The 22,928-nt window shown below is 35.8% G+C and overlaps 1 protein-coding gene across 4 annotated transcripts in view; it reads left to right on the top strand.

Annotated features, from left to right (window-relative positions):
• Positions 1–22,928, top strand: part of SMAD4 (SMAD family member 4) — a 111,555-nt gene that overhangs the window by 61,718 nt on the left and 26,909 nt on the right. For all 4 annotated transcript variants that reach the window (XR_007145671.1, XM_047826653.1, XM_047826651.1 and 1 more), the window contains exons 2-8: positions 7,272–7,649; positions 8,490–8,664; positions 9,100–9,129; positions 14,070–14,282; positions 18,277–18,396; positions 18,491–18,607; positions 20,000–20,050. Coding sequence is in view for 3 of the 4 variants with exons in the window: in XM_047826653.1 (XP_047682609.1) it covers positions 7,401–7,649; positions 8,490–8,664; positions 9,100–9,129; positions 14,070–14,282; positions 18,277–18,396; positions 18,491–18,607; positions 20,000–20,050 (955 nt within the window). In the remaining variant the exon portion in view is untranslated. The remainder of the gene's footprint in view (positions 1–7,271; positions 7,650–8,489; positions 8,665–9,099; positions 9,130–14,069; positions 14,283–18,276; positions 18,397–18,490; positions 18,608–19,999; positions 20,051–22,928) is intronic.

The following is a 22,928-nucleotide window of genomic DNA, read 5'->3' on the forward strand; positions in this document are numbered from 1 at the left end:
TTTGTTCTATTACAGAGACTTTATCTAATAGTTGTATGTTAGAGACTTTTAAATAGGCTTACCTTCCCTACTGAGCTCTTCAAACTCACTATATTTAAAACTGAATTTATTTACCCTTTTAAAATCTTGTATTCTTTCTTTATCATTTAGTTAACTAAGAAATGGGTCCTCTTTTGACTCTCCCTTCTTTTCACCCTTTATACTTAGTTGATTAAAAAATCTAGTCCATTCTACCTAGAAATATTGGTTCTCCCTTTGTTTCTATTGCCCATGCCTCAACCTATCACTTTTCTGATCATTGTCTCCTGACTAGTTTTCTGTTTCCCTTTCCAGAGTTATTCTCCATGTTCTTACTGTAGTTTTCTTTCTAATGCAAATCTAATGTTATTTCTTCCCCTTTCCTAATGATGAATCTAGACAAAACATCTGCACTCTATATCCCTCTGCTTGTCTGGATTTTCCTGCAGCCTGGCAAATTCTTATTCACGTGTGGTAGTTATTAGTATTATTCCACCAGTATTCTGATGGCTCTCTTCTGGCACATGGTAGTATTGTGCTTCTCTGCCTCCTTCCCCCACACTGAAATTAGGCATAGTCCAGGGTGTCGCAACCTCAGCACTGTTGACATTTTGGGTTGGCTAAATTGTTGTGGGTTGCTGTCTTGTGCATTGTAGGATGTTTAGCAGTAGCTCTAGCCTTTACCTACTTGACACCCAGTAGTACTTTTCCTCCTACCTCCCTATTGCAGTTGTGACCATCAAAAATTTCTTTAAACATTGCCAAAAGTCCCCTGAGAGAGTTTTTTCCTGGTTGAGAACCACTGACGTGGCCTTTTAACTTTGGCCAATCAAATGTGAACAGAAGTGATAGCCTTTAAAAGACAGTATGTGTTGGGGCGCCTGGGTGGCTCAGTCGGTTGAACTTCTGACTTCAGCTCAGGTCATGATCTCATGGTTCGTGAGTTCGAGCCCCGTGTCATGCTCTGTGCTGACGGCTCAGAGCTGGAGCCTGCTTCCGATTCTGTGTCTCCCTCTCTCTCTGACCCTTCCCCACTCATATTCTGTCTCTCAAAAATAAATAAACATTAAAAAAAGTTTTTTAAAAGACAGTACGTGAGTTATCCTATCTTTCCTCTTGCCATTTAAGGACATAGGTAGTGATGGAGTCTTTGTTAGCCTGATCCCTGAAAGATGTTAGTGAGCAGTGACCTTTTTATCTGTGATGGACATACAGTTTAGTTTATTCAGAAAATAAACCTTTGTTTTAAGCCACTGATATTTTGAGGGTTGGTGGTTGCTGCAGCCTAGCCTAGCCTAGCCTGATACATCATGCTCAGACTTACTTTATCTCTGGACTTCCATCCTTTCTCACTTATGGTCCTGAATCACTTTAGTACCTACCTCTATTAGCATCTCTTACTTAGTGTAGTAATATTTTGGATCTTTTAGATTAGTGGTTCTCAGTGGAGTAAGTAGTGCTGTTTAAGGGATGTTGTGGAAATTAGTGAGAGGAACTTTGGTAGATGAGGGTAAGGGATGCCATCCTGTAATGTGAGGTTCTGTGAAGAATTACCAATGCATCTCGTAGCACTTTGACATGCCCCAGAAATTCATGTAGGAGGAAAATGTTATAACTAGCTTACTATCTGACTCCATCTTAACGTATAGTCAGTTTTTCAGGAATTAAGTTTCTCTTAATTCTTTTTCTTACAATTTTTTAAATGTTTATTTATTTTTGAGAGAGAGCATGAGTTGGTGAGGGGCAGAGAGAGAGGGAGACACAGAATCCGAAATGGGCTCCAGACTCGGAGCTGTTAGCACAGAGCCTGATGCGGCAATCGAACTCATGAACCATGAGATCATGACCTGAGTCGAAGTTGGACGCCCAACCGACTGAGCCACCCAGGCGCCCCATCTTAATTCTTTTTCTTAAGTTGAAGTTGTTATGTTTGGCACTTTATCAAGAATTCACCATTTGCGGAAATCCGTCTCACCATCTGCAGTGCCATTGTGCTGTTGGAGTTGCCAAAACACCACACCTCTCTTGGAAGGTGTGAATTTGTCATAATTATGCTGTCATAATTAAAGTATTGTTAAATTTTTAAAAATACGTGTGTTAGAACTTTGTTTCAGAATAACTAAGAGGAGGTAATATAAATTATTTGTTAACAAAAATGGGATATTTGGTAGAGTTGAGAACCACTTTCTGATTATGTGCTACTTGCTTTTTGTATCTGGAGTGCTTTGTGCATATTTTAGATACAGAGTTTGTTGAATTGGTCAATTTATGGTTCCTAGATTGCTTTTTTTTTTTTTTAATTTTTTTTTCAACGTTTATTTATTTTTGAGACAGAGAGAGACAGAGCATGAACAGGGGAGGGGCAGAGACAGAGGGAGACACAGAATCTGAAACAGGCTGCAGGCTCTGAGCGGTCAGCACAGAGCCCGACACGGGGCTCGAACTCACGGGCCGTGAGATCATGACCTGAGCTGAAGTCCCGAAGTCGGATGCTTAACCGACCAAGCCACCCAGGCGCCCCCCTAGATTGCTTTTATATACACTGTTGCATTTGATTACCGTAGAGAATCTGTAAAGTTGTTCCCATTTTACAGATAAGATAATTGAAAAACATAGTAACTTGCCCAGTTATACTGCTAGAGTTTTAATCAGAACTTACAGTTTTGTTTATACCGTTCTAGTACCTTTGTCTATCATTCCGTACCACTTGTAAAAAATTATAATCCAGAGCTGTTTAACGTAGGAAAACACGTATATATCCCTGTTGGTATTATTTTATCTTTTAAAGATGTGTACTTATTTTGAGAGAGAGAGAGAGCACGAGTTGGGGAGAGGCAGAGAGCGAAGGAGAGAGAGAGAATCCCAAGCAGCCTGGCATTGTCAGTGGCTGTCAGCACAGAGCCCAACTTGAGGCACGATCTCACAACTCATGAGATCATGACCTAAGCCGAAAGCAAGAGTCCGATGCTTAACTGTGACTGAGCCGCCCAGGAGCCCACGTATTATTTTTTATGCAAGGAACTTTATATTATGTTTTAGGCACTTGTGATCATAGGAATTCAACAAGGATAAAATCAAGAACATGGTGCCTAAGAAAGTTTTCAAAGGAAACTGTTAAAACAGTTTCTAAGATACCATTAGGTCCCAAATAGCTTAAGTTTTAGGAATGGTAACATCTGGGTGTGGGGAAATAATTACACTCAAATGCTTTAATTATAAATTGGTGCAAATCTTTTGGAATGTAATATCAGAAAACGAATTTTTTTTTTCAACGTTTATTTATTTTTGGGACAGAGAGAGACAGAGCATGAACGGGGGAGGGGCAGAGAGAGAGGGAGACACAGAATCGGAAACAGGCTCCAGGCTCTGAGCCATCAGCCCAGAGCCTGACGCGGGGCTCGAACTCCCGGACCGCGAGATCGTGACCTGGCTGAAGTCGGACGCCTAACCGACTGCGCCACCCAGGCGCCCCCAGAAAATGAATTTAACAACAAAAATTTTGTATTCTTTAAAATTTGTTGCAAGGAAATGCCACAGAATAAAAAATCTATAGTCACTCCATATTTGCCTCATGTATGTCAGGAAGTGTGCATGGTGCTGGGAATTTCTAAGGTGAGAAAGTTTTGCTGTTTTCTTGAACTTCTAGATTTGTGGCAACAGTGTAAGACAAAGACGTAATCATATAACTGTAATATAACGTGTTGGGTTGTAATTGGGGTGTGTTTTAAATTTGAGGGAGGGAATCAATTAACATACCAGGAATACACAGTAAACATACCAGGAAAGTCATTCTCCAGATTGGTGGGGAGAGGAGACATTTAAGCTGCAATTTGAAGGATAACTAGGACTTAGCCATGTGGATAAAATGAGACTGGATGTTTTAGACAAAAGAAATAGCATGAGCATGGATCTGACAGTGCATACAGAAATGCATCCATTTGACCGTAAGGAGCACTCACAAGTGCTAGGAGTTGGGCACATCTAATGAATGAGACAAGTACAGTCCCTGTACTGTAGATCTTTCAGTCTAGATCTTAAAATTGTTGTGATGTTGGCATTCAGAAATTTCAAACTGGTGGTTCTCTTGGGCCAGCTTTTTTTTTTTTTATTGCTATTAACTATAATTTATTGTCAAATTGGTTTCCATACAGCACCCAGTGCTCATCCCAGCAGGTGCCCCCCTCAGTGTCTTGGGCCAGCCTTGAGTTGAAGGTGTGTTGTGTTTGGCATACACGGTGGTTTTTCTCTCTTCCTCTTCCTTCCTCCCCTTTCTCCACAAATAAGTTGCTGATACTTAAAAATAAGATTTTATATACAATTGGGCATTGGAGATCGGTTAGCAGTGGTCTAGCACTCTCAAACGCCACTTCCATGGGAAGTGAATAGTGTTTACCCATTTTTGATGGGTGTGCACTTGTGCTCCTCAGTACTTTTCTTTAAATCCGAGATATTTATATAATTTGCCTGGCTCCTGTAGAGGAGTTGTGAGTCCTGAATGAGTGATTTACTTCTGTCCTTGCCCTTCTGAATTTTCTTTTACAAGTTTTAATAGAAATACAGAAGCATGAGTAATGTGTTATGGGAAAATCTTCTTTTAAAGTAAACATTCTAGTACTCAGACTATAAACACTAAACATTTTAGTACTCACACTGTAGCTGCTTTTTACTGAACATTATGTGCTAGGCATTTCATGTAGTTTTTCTTCCTTGAGCTCTGTGTACTCCTTTTAAGCCACGTTCAGAGTTTAACTTAATCTGTCCAACTACTTAGTGTGAGAGCTGGGATTCTAACCCAGGTCTCTGACTCCCAGCGTCCCCCACCACCCCAGTCAGGTAATCTTGGGTTATTCAGAAAATCTACCTTCAACATGTATTCATTGAATGTGGGCAAATGCTTGCTATTCAAAGGTATAAGAAAACGTTCTCTGTATTGGGCTAATTTAGTTGAGAAGACAGGCATTTATGTAAAACAGATAACAATAGAGGAGAACATGAGGTAAATACCAAGTGATTGATAGAAATGCCTAGGAGACCCAAAACTACAACAGCATCAGGGAGAATAGAGAGGAGACTGCTAGAAATGACAAAGGTAGAGAATCATGTAACTTTGTGAGAGAATATGGGGGTAGTAAAAGAGAGAAGTAATGGGGGTAGGAAAAGAGAGAAGGAAGTCAGAGATGACTTATCACGCTTTCCAGTGCTGGGTAATTGAGTGGAATTAAATAAAGTAAAAGTCATCAGAAGAGTAACAAGCTTTGGTAGAGACTGATGAGTTAGTTTTATTAATTTGGTTGGGGGGGGGTGCGGGTAGATTAATTTTAGTAAAACTCTATGCCCAATGTGGGCCTTGAACTCGACCCCAAGAACAAGAGTTACATGCTTTACCGACTGAGCCAGCCAGGTACCCAGGGGGGTAGATTTTTAATGATTCAAGTAAATAGCAAAATAAAAGCAGAATAGGCATGGAATAGAATATCATCAGCAAACAAATTAAAAACAGCTCAGCATAAAGTATAGCCTCCACTCCTGCTTTACTTCATTTATTCTTAGACTGATGGCCTTTTCTTATTCCATGTGGGATCTTAAGGTTAGATAAGTTACTTTAGTTTCACACATATTGGATAGATGCTTCACTAATACTCATTTTCTATATTTTGATTTCTGTTGAAAATAACTTACTTTATTACAGGTAAAATCTTTTGAGGAATTAAGTGGTCTTTCATTTTAATAACAACTTTATTGGGGGGCACCTTGGTTTTTAATAACAACTTTATTGGGGGGCACCTTGGTTAAGCATCTGACTCCTGATTTTGGCTCAGGGCATGATCTAATGGCTTGTGAGACTGGGCCCTGTGTTGAGCCCTGTGTCGCATTGGATTCTGTGCTGACAGCACTGAGCCTGCTTGGGACTATCTCTCTCCCCCTTCTTTCTCTGTCCCTGCCCCACGGGCTTGCGGCTCTCTGTCTCAAAAATAAATAACCATTAAAAAGAATAGTAACTTTATTGAGATATGATTGATATACTCTAAAATTCACTCTTTTAAAATGTATAATTCAGTGGTTTTCATATAGTGATAGAGTTGTGCAACTATCACCATTATCAATTTTAGGATATTTTATTAGGCCTAAAACTCCATATCCTTTGGAGTTGCCTCTGGCAACCACTAATCTACTTTTTCTTTGTATGCATTTGCCTGTTCAGATATTTCTTGTAAATGGGATTATACGATATGTGGCCTTTTGTGACTGGCTTTTTTCACTTAGCATGTATTCCAGGTTCATCCATGTTTTAGCATGGTAATGGTACTTCATTCTTTTTTATGACTGAATAATGTTTACATTGTATGGATATATATACTCATTTAAATAGTCATTAGTTAATGGACATTTGTATTACACTTCTGGCTGTTACGAATGATAACTGCTGTGAACATTTATGTACAGGTTTTTGTGTGGACATAGGCTTTCAGTAATCTTGGGTAGAATTGCTAAGTGTGGAATTCCTGGGTCATACGGTAACTCTGTGTTTCACATTCTGAGGAATTGTCAAACTACTTTTCAAAGTGGCTGTACCATTTTGCAGTTCCGCCAGCAGTGGATGAGGGTACCGTTTCTCCACTTCCTCACCAATATTTATGATTATCTACCCTTTTGCTTTACTCAACCTAGTGAATGTGAAGTGGTATCTCCTTGTGTTTTTGATTTGCATTTCCCTGTTGACTAGTGATGTTAGCATATTTCATATGCATATTGGCCATTCTTTGGAGAGAGGAGTATTAGAACCTTTGCCCATTTAAAAATTTGTGTTCATCTTTTTTACTGTTGTCAGTGGTCTCTTATAACAAAGATGGGTGTTTTTAACTGATAAACAGCATTTCGTATCAGGTGATGGTAAATTTTTCATGTGTATTATGGTAGACATTTAGGTTTAACTAGTCAATCAAGCGTGTTTTAAAGTGCTGGTCTTCATTAGTAATCATTTAAAAAAGTCATGTTAAGATTTAACTTTAGGGTGACTAGTTCAGTCCACAAGACTTGATTGAGTATGCCCCTATAATAATGAGAAGGCCTAACTTTAATATTTTTTTTGAATGTCAGAAACAGCAACATTTTAATTAAGTTATTTAAAACTCTACAAAATTTAAATTATGTACATTGAGTCTTTGACTTAACTGAAGCAACTCCCTCTTTTCCCAAGTAATTGAATCTACTTTGTGAAATGTGTTTTAATGTCTATGTCTCATTTTTTTTAGGTTATCCTGAATACCACATGCCTAATAATTTTCCTTGCAACGTTAGTCATTGTTTTTCACTGCCTCCAAAAGATCAAAATTTCTCCGGAAATTGGAGACCTATTTGATTTAAAAGAATAACTTTGACAAATGGACAATATGTCTATTACAAATACACCAACAAGTAATGATGCCTGTCTGAGCATTGTACATAGTTTGATGTGCCATAGACAAGGTGGAGAGAGTGAAACATTTGCAAAGAGAGCAATTGAAAGTTTGGTAAAGAAGCTGAAGGAGAAAAAAGATGAACTGGATTCTTTAATAACAGCTATAACTACAAATGGAGCTCATCCTAGCAAATGTGTTACCATACAGAGAACATTGGATGGGAGGCTTCAGGTTAGTCTTGTTCTAGAGTTTTTCTATATGTTTTGTAGTGGCAGATTAAAATATTCTTGCTTTCTCTTATATTACTATTGGATAATTTAATGTTTGCTCCATTTCTTCAGGTACTCTACATCCTGTACCAATATGATTATGGGAATATATGGAAGAATAGATGTTCCTTATAATAAAGTTATATTTTAAGTTTTTTAATGTTACAAGAAAAAAATTCAAAGTAGAAAATTTGGAAAATAAAAGCAAAAAGCAGAAGAAACCCCATACCTTTAGCACTTTGGTATTCATTTTTGTAGCTTTTTTTCCTTCTTTTTTTGGTATTATATGTACATTTTAAAAACTGAGTTATATTTGGTCCTTTTATAATTTAGAAATCTGATACTGTATATTTGGTACTTTTATATGAAAAACTCTAAAAGAAATCAAGCATATCTTTAAAATTTAGTATTAAAAGCTTATATCTTATAATTTTTTTAATCTTTCATTTTCAGTGGTTGTATTTTTTGTATAGAACTATATCATATATCTTCTGTGCTGCGTGTTTTTAAAGAAACATACAGAAATCTTCTGTCATTAGATTTAAAATGTTTATTTCTAGATTTTAGAAATGGGTACTTCAGCAAACTCATACTTTTTTTTTTTTTTGCATTTTAAAAACTTGAGCACAGGTCTCAAAGAAGTAACTTTAGTTCATAAATGTTTCTCACTTATGAGATGGGAGTTATAATACTGACTTTGTAGGATTGTAAGAATTAAATGAGAATGTATATTAAGTGCCTTATTTAATGTATGATTAGTATATTAACTGATGACCAGTAAATGGTTGTTTGTTTTTCCTAGGTGGCTGGTCGGAAAGGATTTCCTCATGTGATATATGCCCGTCTCTGGAGGTGGCCTGATCTTCACAAAAATGAACTCAAACATGTTAAATATTGTCAGTATGCATTTGACTTAAAATGTGATAGTGTCTGTGTAAATCCATATCACTATGAACGAGTTGTATCACCTGGAATTGGTGAGTAGACCTTGCTCTTATCCTTAGATGCACAAAGGGAACAGATCTCAATAATTTGATTTTTCTACATTAAATTATAAATTTGGAGATAGCCCAGTACTTCAACTAAGGTTAAAGAGTCAGATATTCTTAATGAAATATAAATATTTAAATTTGAACTTTAGAACAGATTTGTATTTTGACTGCTAAAATTAAGTATACACTATAGCTCATATTCTGCCCATTTAGAACATTATTTTTAAAAAATAAGATGGAAGGCATTATAGGTTGAATAGTTTATGTATTGTCAGTTATAAATAGTAGTATTTATACTACTAATCTTGGATTGAAATGGTTTGTGAAGTAAAATTACATTTTGTAATTTTAAATACAATGGAAAATATTATTGTGGTAATGATTAATGTTTCATTTTCTTTTCCCCTTTAAAAAATTAAGATCTCTCAGGATTAACACTGCAGAGTAATGGTAGGTAATCTGTTTCTTGTAACTTTCTGTTTTCTTTTATCCTGTCCCCTCTATTTTTTATTGACCTAAAATTAGTTTGTGTGAGTTCTGGTAGCATTTTCAAGAAAAATACTTACTGTTTTGGAAATGTAGATTTGGGGGGACATTTATCAGTATTTAAAACTGGATTTAAATAGGCTGTTGGTTCTTTGGATTTGAACTACACTTATGTACCAAAATGGTCTAAAAAAAAATGATAGGAGAATATAAAACATAAACAATATTTTTTGATTGGTAAAAACAGACTATTTTGGAAGAAAATCTCACAGAACAGTTTAAATGAATATAGATACCGATAATGTCTGGTAATTTAGAGTCATGTGTAACATATCCTTTAAAAATACCAATATTCTACTTTTTCTTTGTTTCTAACTTATTTATATATGTAAATATTTTTTCAGTCTTGTTACATTTTGAGTCGATAAAACAAGGCTACTTTAACTTTCATAGATAATTTCCAATTCTGTTTTTAAAAGGAGAGTTTTGAGGTGGGGAAATTAAATCAATGGGGGGGTGTTTTTTGTTTTGTTTTTTAGTATAATATTTGAGAACAGAGTTCTGTTAAAACTTTAGCGCTGTTGCTTAGAACGTGTTAATTAACTAAAATTTTTGTAGGAACTAATTAATTTACAGAGAAATTCTGATAAAGAACCACTGTCATCTTAGAAAGGTGTGCTGTTCTGGAGGGAAATCGGTGGGTTGGCACTTCTTGTTGCAGAGTCTTAGGGGTGGGTCAGAACTACCATCCATTTGTTTAACAACCTTAAACAAAATTTAGGAAGAGCATGAAAGTCTACTTGTTTTTATTGTCCATTTTTCTTCTATGTCATGAATAATGGAGGAAGATTCTAGTGCCTTTTGTTACTTGTTAGTGGTTAGTAGGTTTCTGAGAACAGTGGGTTGGTAATGTGGTAGTGGTCTGGGAAGAGTACCTTTAAGATTGGTTCAAGCCCTTGATATTATGTCATTTATTTTCTTCGAAAGTAAATACCCTTCAGATTTTCACCTTTCTCCATCCCTGCTTTTGGAGAATTAAAGTACTAGGGTTTGGGAGACTGTAGTGATAATTATATCAGAATTTCCTTAGTGGTGGTGGTTGTGAGGAGATCCAATTCTGAGGACTCATCACACTCCTCCCTTACTCTGAAATACTGCTGTCATGAGTAGCTGTTATTGGTCGGATTGTGTGGATGATCAGCTCTTTTTAGTGGCTCTAGGGCTGTTTTAGCCTTGTAGGTCCCCCTAGTGGTGGTTTGTTAAGGCCAGGTTCAGTGGTTCATTTCCTCAGAAAACAACAGATGTTTTTCACAGTCCCTTCTAGATTTGGACAAAGAAATAATACAAAGCCAGGTAAAGAAAAAGTTAAGAAAATGGGATAATTCCTTCACTTTTGAGTTGGAATTTTGGTGATAATCATTTCCAGCTTATTTCCTGTCTTCTATGAAACTTTCCATGACCACATCAGCCTGCATATTCATTTTAAGAAGATTTAATGAGCATGTATTGCTTGGTACTGTGTTAGGATCTCGGGGTGATAGGATAAGTAAGGTATGTTTTCTCTACTCTAGGTAGCTCATAGTCTAGTGGAGGAAGGAAAAGGAAAAGGTAAATGAGACAGCAAGAGTAGCATCAGAGAAGTGCTGTGGTCGGAGGTGAGCCCAGTGGCTTCAGCTTTTCTGTCCCTTATACATATTCCTTACACTTCATAGGACATTTTCCAGTCACTACAGGTATGACTGCTCTAAAAGTACAATGAAATCATCACAGCTAACACTTACTAAGTACACATTTGTGTCAGGTACTGACTGAGCCAAGTGAATTCAAGTGTTGCACCATTCCCATTATCCCCTCCATGGTAGGTGGCATTGTCCACACTTGATTAGATGAAGATCAAGATGGACAACTAGGAGAAGCTGGAGTAATGTGTACTCAATATTAGATACTTAAACAATAAAAAAGTATTACAGAAGAGTGTAAGTTCTATGAGGGTAGAGATTTTTCTTTTGTTTATTAATATATCCCAAGTGCTAGAACCGTACCTGGAACATAAGTGCTCAATAAATATTTACTCAGTGGATGAATTTGTGGAATGCTAGTCCATAAAGAAAAATACTTAATAGTTTGGTGTCTGTTTTTCTGGACTTAAAAAATATATACTATATGTTTTTTAATTTTATTTTTTTGAATAGGCAATACATGGTCCATAAATCAAAATACTATAAAAAGGTATACAGTGAAAAGAAGTGCTCCCACCCTTGCCCCCATTCCCCCCTACCTCAGGTAATCACTTTTATTAGTTTCTGGTGTTTCCTTCCAGGGTTTCTTTACGCAAAAATACACGTATTATTTCCCTCCTTTCTTAAATAAAAAGCATATTGTGCACTTGTTCCGGACCTTGCTTTTTAAATTACGTGATGTGATTTTTTAAACATGCATGTGATCATAGTGTACAATAGTGTTTTGTAACCTACTTTTTTTCTTTTGCAAAAAAGTATATTGCAGACATCTATCCTTGATACCTACAGTTTCACCTAAGGGACATGGTTTAAGTTATTTGACAAAGAGACTTATGGTCAGGTAGAAGTCTCAAGCTTACATTTGGGGAAGGTTTAGTCAATGTATTAGGCAAAAAAAAATATTATGAGGCATAAAGTAGGATTTAATTGTTACAACTGCACATTAGGCCGAAGAGTCCACTGAAAAGCAAAAGCGATGAATATCAAGTTGACCAACTGTTTCCTCAAATCAGTAGCTTTCTCTTTATGTACTAGTAATACCAGTATCTGATAAAAAGATCCTAGTCAGTATAACAACAAAAACTCTAAAATGTCCAGGAATTAAATAGAGATGTCAGGATCTATATGAAGAAAATTATAGAACGTTGTTGAATGATATAATTTTTTTGAAAGATTGAATAAATACAGTAATACTCACTTTGTGTCCCAAATGATTTTTTTCTTGAATTTTTATGATTTGGCCAACATTAGTGATGAATGGTTGGGTCCAGTTTTTTCTTTTTTCACTTATACATAGTGATGTGTTAAGCATCCTTTTGGTTATCTTTTTGTTTCCCTAGAATTTTTTCATTTTTAGAAATGTTTTTAAATTAAATTTTATTTTGTTAAGTGTTTGTTTTGAGAGAGCAAGCACAAGCAGGGGAGGGGAAGAGCAAGAGAGAGGGAGAATGAATCCCAAGCAGGCTCTGCACTGTCAGCACAGAGCTGGAGGTGGGGCTCAAACCCATACACTGTGAGATTATGATCTGAGCATAAACCCAAGAGTCAGACACTTAACTGACTGAGCCACTCAGGTGCCCCTCCCTAGAATTTTTTAAAGAAAAACTTTTGGGAACAGAATTTTTTGGTCTTAACTATATCGGTGTCTTCATGACTTTTGATGTATGAAAAAGCCCTTTAAGAGATTGTACATAGTAATTTGAACAATGGCTTATTCTTTTAAATATTCTCAATTAAAAAAAAAGGTCATGTTGGGGCACCTGGTTGGCTCAGTCTGTAGATTACACAACTCTCAGGGTTGTGATCTCAGGGATCTTAGGGTCATGAGTTCAAGCCCCACCTTGGGCATGGAGCCTACTTAAAAAAAAAAAGCCATGTAACTAATTGGTATTTATGTATAATCAATGTTTTCAAAAACTGACATAAGGGAAACACAAAGGGTGCTGGATGTTGATTCTTAATGGAAAAGAGAATGTCTTCTTGTGGACTGTTAATTGATTATTCTAAGAGAACCTAGTATTAGAATTCTGTGGGTTGTAAAATTATGGGGTAGTTTTAGTTTAGAAGCAGTAAAGGGTTGTTTGCTAAAGACAAAAAGCATACCCCAAAACAATAGTCTAAAACAAATAGGGAGGTTCTGGGCAGAGAACAGTTGACATTATCAGTGCAGTCTAAGTTTTCTTTTTTTCCTTGAGGAAAAGGCAGCTTTCCCTAATTTGTTAAAGGAAAAGTGTTGTTGTATCAGCTAGAGTCTAGGTTTGCTTAAGGCGTAACCACATAGGTGAAAGATGTTGATTATTGGGTTTTTTCACACCATATGTTTATCAAACATCATTTGATTTGGGTTTCTAGAAGGAAATTTCAGTTTGACTTACCATTTAGGATTTTTCTTTTTGGTTCTAACCCTGGAGGGGACGGACATTGAATACGTTTCAATCTTTGAATGCATGACACTTAATAAGTCTAAATCCTGGAATTGGATAGCTATCAGATCCCACTCATTTCTACAGTGTGAAATTAGCAAGAAGATACAGCTAATTACTTGATCTCAATTTGGTCTTCTCATCTGGATAAACATTTTCCCCAGCCATTTGGTTTTCATCTAACTCCTGTGTTTAAGATGATTATTACCGGGGCGCCTGGGTGGCTCAGTCGGTTAAGCGTCCGACTTCGGCTCAGGTCATGATCTCGCGGTCCGTGAGTTTGAGCCCCGCGTCGGGCTCTGTGCTGACAGCTCAGAGCCTGGAGCCTGTTTAGGATTCTGTGTCTCCCTCTCTCTCTGACCCTCCCCTGTTCATGCTCTGTCTCTCTTTGTCTCAAAAATAAATAAACATTAAAAAAAAAAAAAGATGATTATTACTTCTAGGTTAATCAATAAACTAAGGAATACCTCTTCAGGATCATTGCTGGAAGTTGTTGGGAGTATAGTCTATCTTCACATTTCTGGGGGGTCTGTCAGATTGATTGGTAAAGTATATTTGATGTCACTATTTCTAAATGCATAGTTTTTGTTGATAAAGTAGTATTCTTTTCAAATATTATGAAAAAATTCTGAGTTAGAGTTATTTACGTTATAGTTAATTTTAGGTGTTATTACAATACAAGATTTTTTTTCTGGTAACAGAAGCTTATAAAATTTTTAAATGTGTTTACTTTTTTATATAGCTCCACCAAGTATGTTGGTGAAGGATGAATATGTTCATGACTTTGAAGGGCAGCCATCATTATCCACTGAAGGTCATTCAATTCAAACCATCCAGCATCCACCAAGTAATCGTGCCTCAACGGAGACATACAGCACCCCAGCTCTGTTAGCTCCATCTGAGTCTAATGCTACCAGCACCACCAACTTTCCCAACATTCCTGTGGCTTCCACAAGTGAGTAGTAGAATCCAGTGTAGTCAGCAAGTTGATTTTCCCTATTTAATATTTACATGTAGTCACTTGGAGGAAACTCCAAGTAAAAATTAAAAGTAATGTGTTATCTTTTATAGGAAAAAAGTATTAAAAAGGTCTTTCAGTTGGTCCTAGAAAAAATGGTGTTTGTAATTTTGCAATTTACTTAAAAATTTTTTTTAATGTTTTAGTTTTGAGAGAGAGTGTGGGCAGGGAAGGGGCAAAGAGAGAGGGGTATAGAGGATCTGAAGTGGGCTGTATGCTGACAGCAGAAAGCCTGATAGGGCTCGAACTCATGAACCTCGACATTGTGACCTGAGCTGAACTCACAAACTGCGAGATAGTGACTTGAGGTGAAGTCGGACACTAAAGCGACTGAGCCACCCAGGCTCCCCTACTTAAGTGTTTTTATGTTGATGTACAGTCAACTTGGAATTTAAGTAATAACTTTGATTATAATATTGATTTAAATTAATGGTCAATTTGTACTACCTCTACTACTACATGCAGAAGTAAGAACTGTCTTGAGCTTACAGGTATGTTTTAGAGAAGTGTTTGAGTAGTTTGGACCAAGATGTTTGTAAACATTTCTGTTAATGGAATTGCAAGCTTTACTTTAATCAGTTTTTATTTTTTATCTGGCAGAATATTACTTTATAATAGCCGTTTCAGTCTCCCTTGTACAAATTTAGAAAAAAGGATCTTGATAAAGTTGTTCATAACTTATATCCCTTAAGATAGACTTATGTATTTTAGTCAATTTTGAAATAAAGCTAAATTCTGTGTATCTTTTTTTTTTTTTAACAAATTTTTCTAAAAGGCTCTTCGTGATAGAGATACACCATCTTCTCTGCTACATTATAGAGACAGAGGGATATTAGGTTTATCTTTTCTTGGGCCTGATCAGGGCAATAATGATTCTGTTCTTTTTTTTTTTTTTTTTTTTTTTTTTTTTTAATTTTTTTAACGTTTATTTATTTTTGAGACAGAGAATATGTCTCAATTTATTTTGAGACAGAGAGAGACAGAGCATGAACAGGGGAGGGTCAGAGTGAAGGAGACACAGAATCTGAAACAGGCTCCAGGCTCTGAGCTGTCAGCACAGAGCCCAATGCGGGGCTTGAACTCACGGACTGCGAGATCATGACCTGAGCCGAAGTCGGCCGCTTAACCGAATGAGCCACCCAAGCGCCCTTTAATATTGCTCTTTAATATTGTTGTTTATTTGCACAGTCACCAAATGTTGCATGGTTTGCTGTTTGGCAAGTGGAGTCGCTTTTTTTTTTTTTTTTTTTAACTAATTACAGAGCAGGGTCTTGGCATGTATATGGTGTTATTTGCACCTGGTTGCTAAGGAGAGTGTATCTCAGCCCACATCAGCAGTAGATTGTTGATAGATCTAGACTAATACTTTGTTAGCTGCCACCAAAGGAAGCATTATTCTATTTAATATCAAATGAGATTTGGAATAGAAATTTGATCTTTGGAATAAATGGGGGACTAATTTCTATAATTGAGTTTACAAGTAAAGTATACCAAATATCCTCCCTTTAATTCGTTTTACCTCTTCACCAAAATGTATGTAGCAACATATTTTGGATTTGCTACCTGAGATGACGGTCTCACCATAGACAGCATATTCTAAGTGGATCTTATAGTTTAAGCATATACTTTAGAGCCTGGGCCCTCTTAATCACTTAGTGCTTCTATTATCTGTCTACTCTTTATTTACCAATTTGGGAATATAGTTTACAGAGTGGTCAGTGATGGATAATAAAAGAAAGCACATTATAGCCAGCCAAGCATAGATTAGTGATAGAGTACAGCCACTTACTTTTATTGATATTATCTGGAGATTAAATTTGCATGCCTTTGTTGATGCTTGCTAAAGTGACTTCATTCTAACTGTTCTATTCCCTAGAGCCAAGTCTATTGAAAACCAGGAAAAGTGATATGAATGAAATGCAGATAGTTTTTCTTGGTATTTTTTAGATATATTTTCATAGTCGAATTGTGATTTTTAAAGAATTTGTTTCAAAATGTTCTGTAGATCTCAAAAAAGTGTATTGATAGGATTAAAAGAAAAGAAATTGGACAAAATAGGGGAATTGGAAGACTATTTCAGGGGCTCCTGGGTGGCTCAGTTGGTTAAGCGTCTGACTTCAGCTCAAGTCATGATCTCCCAGTTTGTGGGTTTGAGCCCTGTGTCGGTCTCTGCACTGGGGGTGTGGAGCCTGCTTGGAATTCTCTCTCTGTCCCTGTCTCTCTCTGTCCATTCCCCACTTGTGCTCTCTCAAAAATAAATAAACTTAAAAAAAAAAAAAAGGATGACTTTTTCAAATAAGCTTATCTAGGTGTATTGTTTAATTTCATCTTACACACTTGGAATTGTGTAATAGAAATATTCAGTACCGATAACAACCTGTGTTCATTTGGCACTTGAATATCTTCAGGTTTTTTTTTTTTTTAAGTATCTGTAAATTAAAATAATCTCATTTCTCTTATATAGGGACACTTTTTGTAAGGTAGCTAAGAATCTGACATGTACAGTTGTTAAAAGCAAGAGTAAAAATGTCATTAACATTTGAAGATAACTTGGAAAAAATTTTTGGGGATGAGTAGGAAGGGAGGTTTCTAAAAACATCATGTTTAAAAATAAATAATTGGGGAGTATTGAAATAATCTCTTTAACTTTTAATTTTATAATCCTAGCCTTAAGGAAATGTGATTTGTAGAGAGGAGAAAAATGTTCCTTTTCCTTGATACTTTGATCGATGGTGTCATTTCCTTTTGTGTATCTTGATTATATTCCCATTTAGATGAGAAAAGATTGAAGTTATGTCAGTGATAGATAACAACTGTGAAATTTCATTGCTTTCCAAATGGAATAAACAATTGACTTCATTAATGCTTGCTTAAAGAAATCAAGCATTTTCCACTTAAAAAAAAAAAGGCCTTAAAAATGTAGGTCATTGGGTTGCTTGGCTGGCCTGGTTGGTGGGGCATGTGACTCTTGATCTTGGAGTTGTGGGTTTGAGCCCCACGTTGAAGATAGAGATTACTTAAGAAAAAAAAAACAATAAAATCTTTTAAAAAATGTAGGTCAGTAAGCAATATTGTAGAATGGTTTTGAATAGAATAGAAGCCACAGGAGTCTTACTCCTTCTGGTATATTACATATAGAAAGAGTAAGTAATTTCTTGTAAATCCAGGAATATGGTAGTGTTCTTAGAAAGAGATGATTTTTGGTTTTTAAAAGTACATGAAAAAATTTCAAAGTAGACTTCGAGTTTGTTGTGGTTTTTTGTTTTTTGGGTTTTTTTTTTTTTGTTATTTTTTTGTGTGTGTTTTTTTTTTGTTTTTTTGGGTTTTTTTTTCAGTGGTTTTTCGTTTTTGTTTTTGTTTTTGTTTTTACTAGCAATGCTCTATTGATTTAACAGTGAAGCTTGAACTTTTCTAAACTTCACCTTACCCATCACATTCCATTTAAAAGGTTTGCCTGCTCTGCTTTTCTTTTATCAAACCATAGCATTTTGCCATTACCAGTACCAGTGCTGATGATAATGAATTTCTAGTTTTCAACATTTTCTTGAGCCTGGACTTTTGGAGTCCTAATTAGAAGGGTCTAGAGCTAGATGGCATGGCCAGTGATGAGCTGATGTGCTTCTGAAGTTACTGTGATAGGCTAGACATGTAGTGGGATTTTGCTGGCACGTGAAGAATATTAATGAAGGAAAAGGCCTCTAAAATTAGCTAGGCAGTACTTTAAGGTAGAATAATTTTCAACTTTTTCAAGTTAAGGTTTGCCTTCATAGATGACTTTAGGGTTTGTTATTTGATAGACCATGGACTAGTTCCACTTTTTGCCCATCTTTATAGCTTCGATCATCAGTTATAGTTGGTCCTTCATTTACTGTATAAAAACGCAGGATTGCATCTAAAAATGTACCGTATTAATGTCTTCTTGTTCCTCTAGGTCAGCCTGCCAGTATACTGGCAGGCAGCCATAGTGAAGGATTGTTGCAGATAGCTTCAGGGCCTCAGCCAGGACAGCAGCAGAATGGATTTACTGGTCAGCCAGCTACTTACCATCATAGTATGTACATGCTTTTTAAAATCTTTTAAGTAGTTGAGAAAAAATAGGCAGACTTTATAAAAGCAAATTAATCCATGTGGGCCTTAATTTTTAGACAGCACTACCACCTGGACTGGAAGTAGGACTGCACCATACACACCTAATTTGCCTCACCACCAAAACGGCCATCTTCAGCACCACCCGCCTATGCCGCCCCATCCCGGACATTACTGTAAGCTCTTGTTTTTGTTTTAAGGGCCTTTTCTTTTTGAGAACTTGTTTTCTTTCTGTTTTTTTTAAATGTTTTTACATCTTTTATTCATCTTACAATTTAGTTTCATTAAATGATTACTGCTTTTCAGCATTTTGGTAAAAACAGTATTATTTACTTTTCATAGTTTTGTTATCATACCTTTGTTTTAGAGGAGTAATGTTTACTAAATTTATTTCTCTGTTGCTAATGTTTCATTAACATCACATTGATTTCCATTCATTTGTTTGTTTACTTTGTATATGTTCTTAGGTCTCATGTATATCTGTATATCCACCCTAAGTGGATTGAAATCCCTTGAGTGTCAAGATCTCAAGGTTTCCCTCATCATAGTATTCAGCAAAATGCAGACACTTACGTGTTGTCTCTATCATTACTCTGTGCAGGCTTGATTTGGAGGGATACTCTACTAATAACCATAGCTTGTAATTTCAGACAGAAGAGGAACATTGTTCATTTGGCTTAGTGAAATCAAGACCCTGAATTTTTCATATGTATCCAATTCCTTTTCCTCCATTATAAGATTAATGGAACCAGAGAAAACTTGGAACATACAGAAAAGTGTAAATAAGAAAATTTATAGAGTCCTACCACGTAGAGATATCCACTTCTAATATTTTTCATATTTTTTCTTCCAGTCATATAAACGGGTGTATATATATTGGGAGAGAAAGGATCATACTATGTATATATTGTTGTATCCTGCTTTTTTTCAATTATGTTGCTATTTTCCATATCTTAGGGAATGTCATTTTTTATGGCTGCCTGGCCCAGCAAAGTGGTTAAGGTGCTGAGGTTGGACCCTTAACTGGCTGTGTGACCATTGGCAGGTTATATAACCTCCACTAACTAAGCCTTAAGGGTAATAGTATCTATCTCAAGGAGTGTTATAAAAAGCAAATGGAATAATTCGTGTGAAGGGTTTAGCACAGTGTTTTAATGCTTAATAACCTCTCAATTTATCCTTAATTTAATAAACTTTAAACATTTGTTTTTAGAACGGACCTAAGATTTTGAATTATTGTTGTATATTGCATTGTAAATTACACTCTTATCACCTTACATGAATAATTCATTTATAATTTAAATCTTGTGTGTACAGTTATTGCAAATTGCTTAACAGCACTTGGCACATAGCATTAAAATGTTAGCTATTAAATATCCACAAAAGTACCTTGAGAGTATTTGCTTATATAAAGTAATCTAAACTAAGCTTTTAAATTTTTAGACATTGAATAAGTTTTAAACCACTCCTAGGGTATGATAGTTATATTTAAGTAAGGTTTATTAAAAGTTTTAGCATTGGAAAACTTTTAATAAATAAAATTGGGATTTTTATTGTCTTTTCTTCAGGGCCAGTTCACAATGAGCTTGCATTCCAGCCTCCCATTTCCAATCATCCTGGTAAGTGTATTTCAACAATGATTCCCTATATTTAGATTTTCTTCATAGTAATTAAAACACACACACACACACACACACACACACACACACACACACACACAGGTTTTAGTCTAGTTACACAGTAACCTACCTAACTTTTTAGATAAGTACAGTACTCCCTATGGCATTAGCTAATCAACAGTTTATGAGTAGCCAATAGAGTCCACATAAGCTGCCTATATTTGATACTTTTTAACTGTCTGAAATAAAAGACAAGAACTGTTTTTTCAGCTAAAATATGAAGTACCAAAGTGCTGGTTTTAGCATTGAATACATAAATATGCAGCAGAAGAAAACTAGGTTTCAAAATAGAACAGCTGTAAAAATGTAGTTTAAAAAGCCAGGGAAAAATCTAAAATGTGCGCTGGAAATAAAAATAATTCACTGTGTCTGTTTTAGAAGATAGATTCAGGAATTTTTGGTTAACTGGAATTTTTAGAAACTTTTTGATTAAATTATGTTCAAAGGAGTAAATAGCTGAATAGATTTCCTTAATTCAAATTTGAATATATCTTTTAAACCATAGAAGTAAAAAAGCAGAGAGAGTTAAAATACTGAAGGCTTCTTAACATAAACATAGCATTTTGAATTACTTTCCTCTATACCTTCATATGTTTTTCTTAGCTTAAAAAGATGCAAATAAAATTGATCGCTTAATTTTTTTCCTAATTAAAAGTAATTTGTTTTATTATGAAGAATTTCAAACATATACCAAATATCAGACAGCACCCCCACCCCCACCCCGACCCCCCATTGTACTAATCCCTCAGTTTCAGCCATTGTCAGCTAAGGACCAGTTTGGTCTCATTTATACCCTCACCTATTATTTTGAAGGAAATCCTATAAAATTGTTTTATATATAAATATATCAGCATGTATTTCCAATAAAATTTTAAAAATAATGTAACTACAATAACCATAATGATCATTTTAAAGGATAACTTATAGTTCTTCAAATAGATCTACATAATTTTCTTAAGCAGTGTTTGGTTTGTTATTTTTTATGTTGGTTCTAATTTTTCTTCCAGCTGTTAAAAAAAACCATTGAGGGTAAGATTTTTAAGCTTATAACACTTCTCATGTTTCAGTTTAAGAGATTTGAAGAGTTTCTGAATTAAAAGGCCAAACTGCTTTATAGAGATCACATCAGAGTATGAGAACCAGTTTTACTTACCATGCTTGCCAGCATAGGCATGATAGTTCAATAGTCTTTTTGCTGATTTAGGAGGCAAATAATATTGGTTTTGATTAGAAGAAAAATGCTACTGGCGGGGCCTAAGTACTTTTTAACCATACATATATACTACTTAAATTATTCTCTTTAGTGGGTTTTCTATATGTTATTTGCATATTTATTGAACATTGTTTATGGGTTAAGGAGCCTTCCCTTTTTAAAACATTTTTATCGAGAAATATAGAGAAAAGTATATAAAACAAGTATACATACAGTCTCATGAATAACAGTAAAGCCAACACCTAGGTAATCACCACCCAGATTGAGAACTACGACAGCACTCCTAAAAAACTTCCTACCCCATGCATTTTGTTTCAGTCAAAACTTTTCTTCTTCATCTCCAGAGATCGGCACTATCCTGCTTTTTGTGGATACTGTTTTTGTTTTTTGAAACTGATGAATGCATCCTTAGACCATCTAGTAGATTGGTTTTACTTGTTTTTAAAATTATATGAATGAAATCATTATATCAGAATCTTAATTTGTTGTGAATAAATATGTTGGGATAAGAGGGGAAAATCTAGAGTCTGAAGAATGAGAATTTTTTCTGACTTCAATGAAGCAGAAAGTCATTAGTCATTGAGAGTCATTAGTGATGCCTGGCATTTTGGGGAGCCTCAGTGTCCATATGGCTAAGTGGAAGGTGGTCTGCAGGAGGGAGGGTAACCAGAGCTCAGAAGAAAGACCTACTCTGGATGGGATGGTGAGGTGGGGTTAGAAATGGTGGCTGGTTATTTGGGCTTAATTTGGATTCAGCAATTGCTTTTGGTTTCCTGATAGATTTCCTTCATTCTCATGATGCAACTGATGTTGAGGTCTAACAGTTCCTGGTGGTTAGGGAATAACATTAACTAGTTATGAGGATACACATCTGGAGCACCCCACACTGGTATTAAAACTTCTGTCTTGAGTAGACTAGACTTAATGACTTAATGGTAAGAATTATTCTGAAAGGTCTCTGTCCAAGTGGTTGTGGGAGAGGATCAACTGTGCACATACACCTGTAGTGGAGTCAGCTGGTTGGAATGCAGAGGGCTGTGAACTCTTTGACTATGAATACGTAGAGGCCCCAGAGGAGTTTTACCTGACGACTGTTATCTTCATTACTCCTATTACAGTATTAAGAGAATATTTTAACTGGTCGCCCTGTTGGGAGGGCTTGTAGTCATGGTTTACTGTCTACTCTTATTCAGTATTTCTTTTAAAATTTGGATCCAATTATTTCTCTGCTGAAGAACTTGCATTAATTTCCCTGATCATTGCTTGGCCAAAAGGATGAAGTTGGAATTCCTTAGCTGGGCAGAAAATAGACTCTGATCCTGTTCCATGTGTACTTTTCTAGCCTTGTCTCTTTATGCTTTAACCATCCTGAAGCACATACTCAAGCTTGCCCAGGTATCATTCCTTTGTGCTTCTTCTTTGTCTTATGTCTTGTGCACTATATTAGTTACCTGTGTTCTGCAACAGACTACTCCCCAAACTTAACTAGTTAAACAGTAATAACCATTTATTATACTTAGTTTCTGTGGGCCAGGGATCTGGGAATGGTTTGGTTGGTTTGCTTTGGCTTAAAGTCGCATGAGGTTGCAGTCAGGTTGTTGGCTT

This window comes from Prionailurus viverrinus, chromosome D3, assembly GCF_022837055.1.
Source record: "Prionailurus viverrinus isolate Anna chromosome D3, UM_Priviv_1.0, whole genome shotgun sequence".
In the NCBI taxonomy this organism is placed as follows: domain Eukaryota; kingdom Metazoa; phylum Chordata; class Mammalia; order Carnivora; family Felidae; genus Prionailurus; species Prionailurus viverrinus.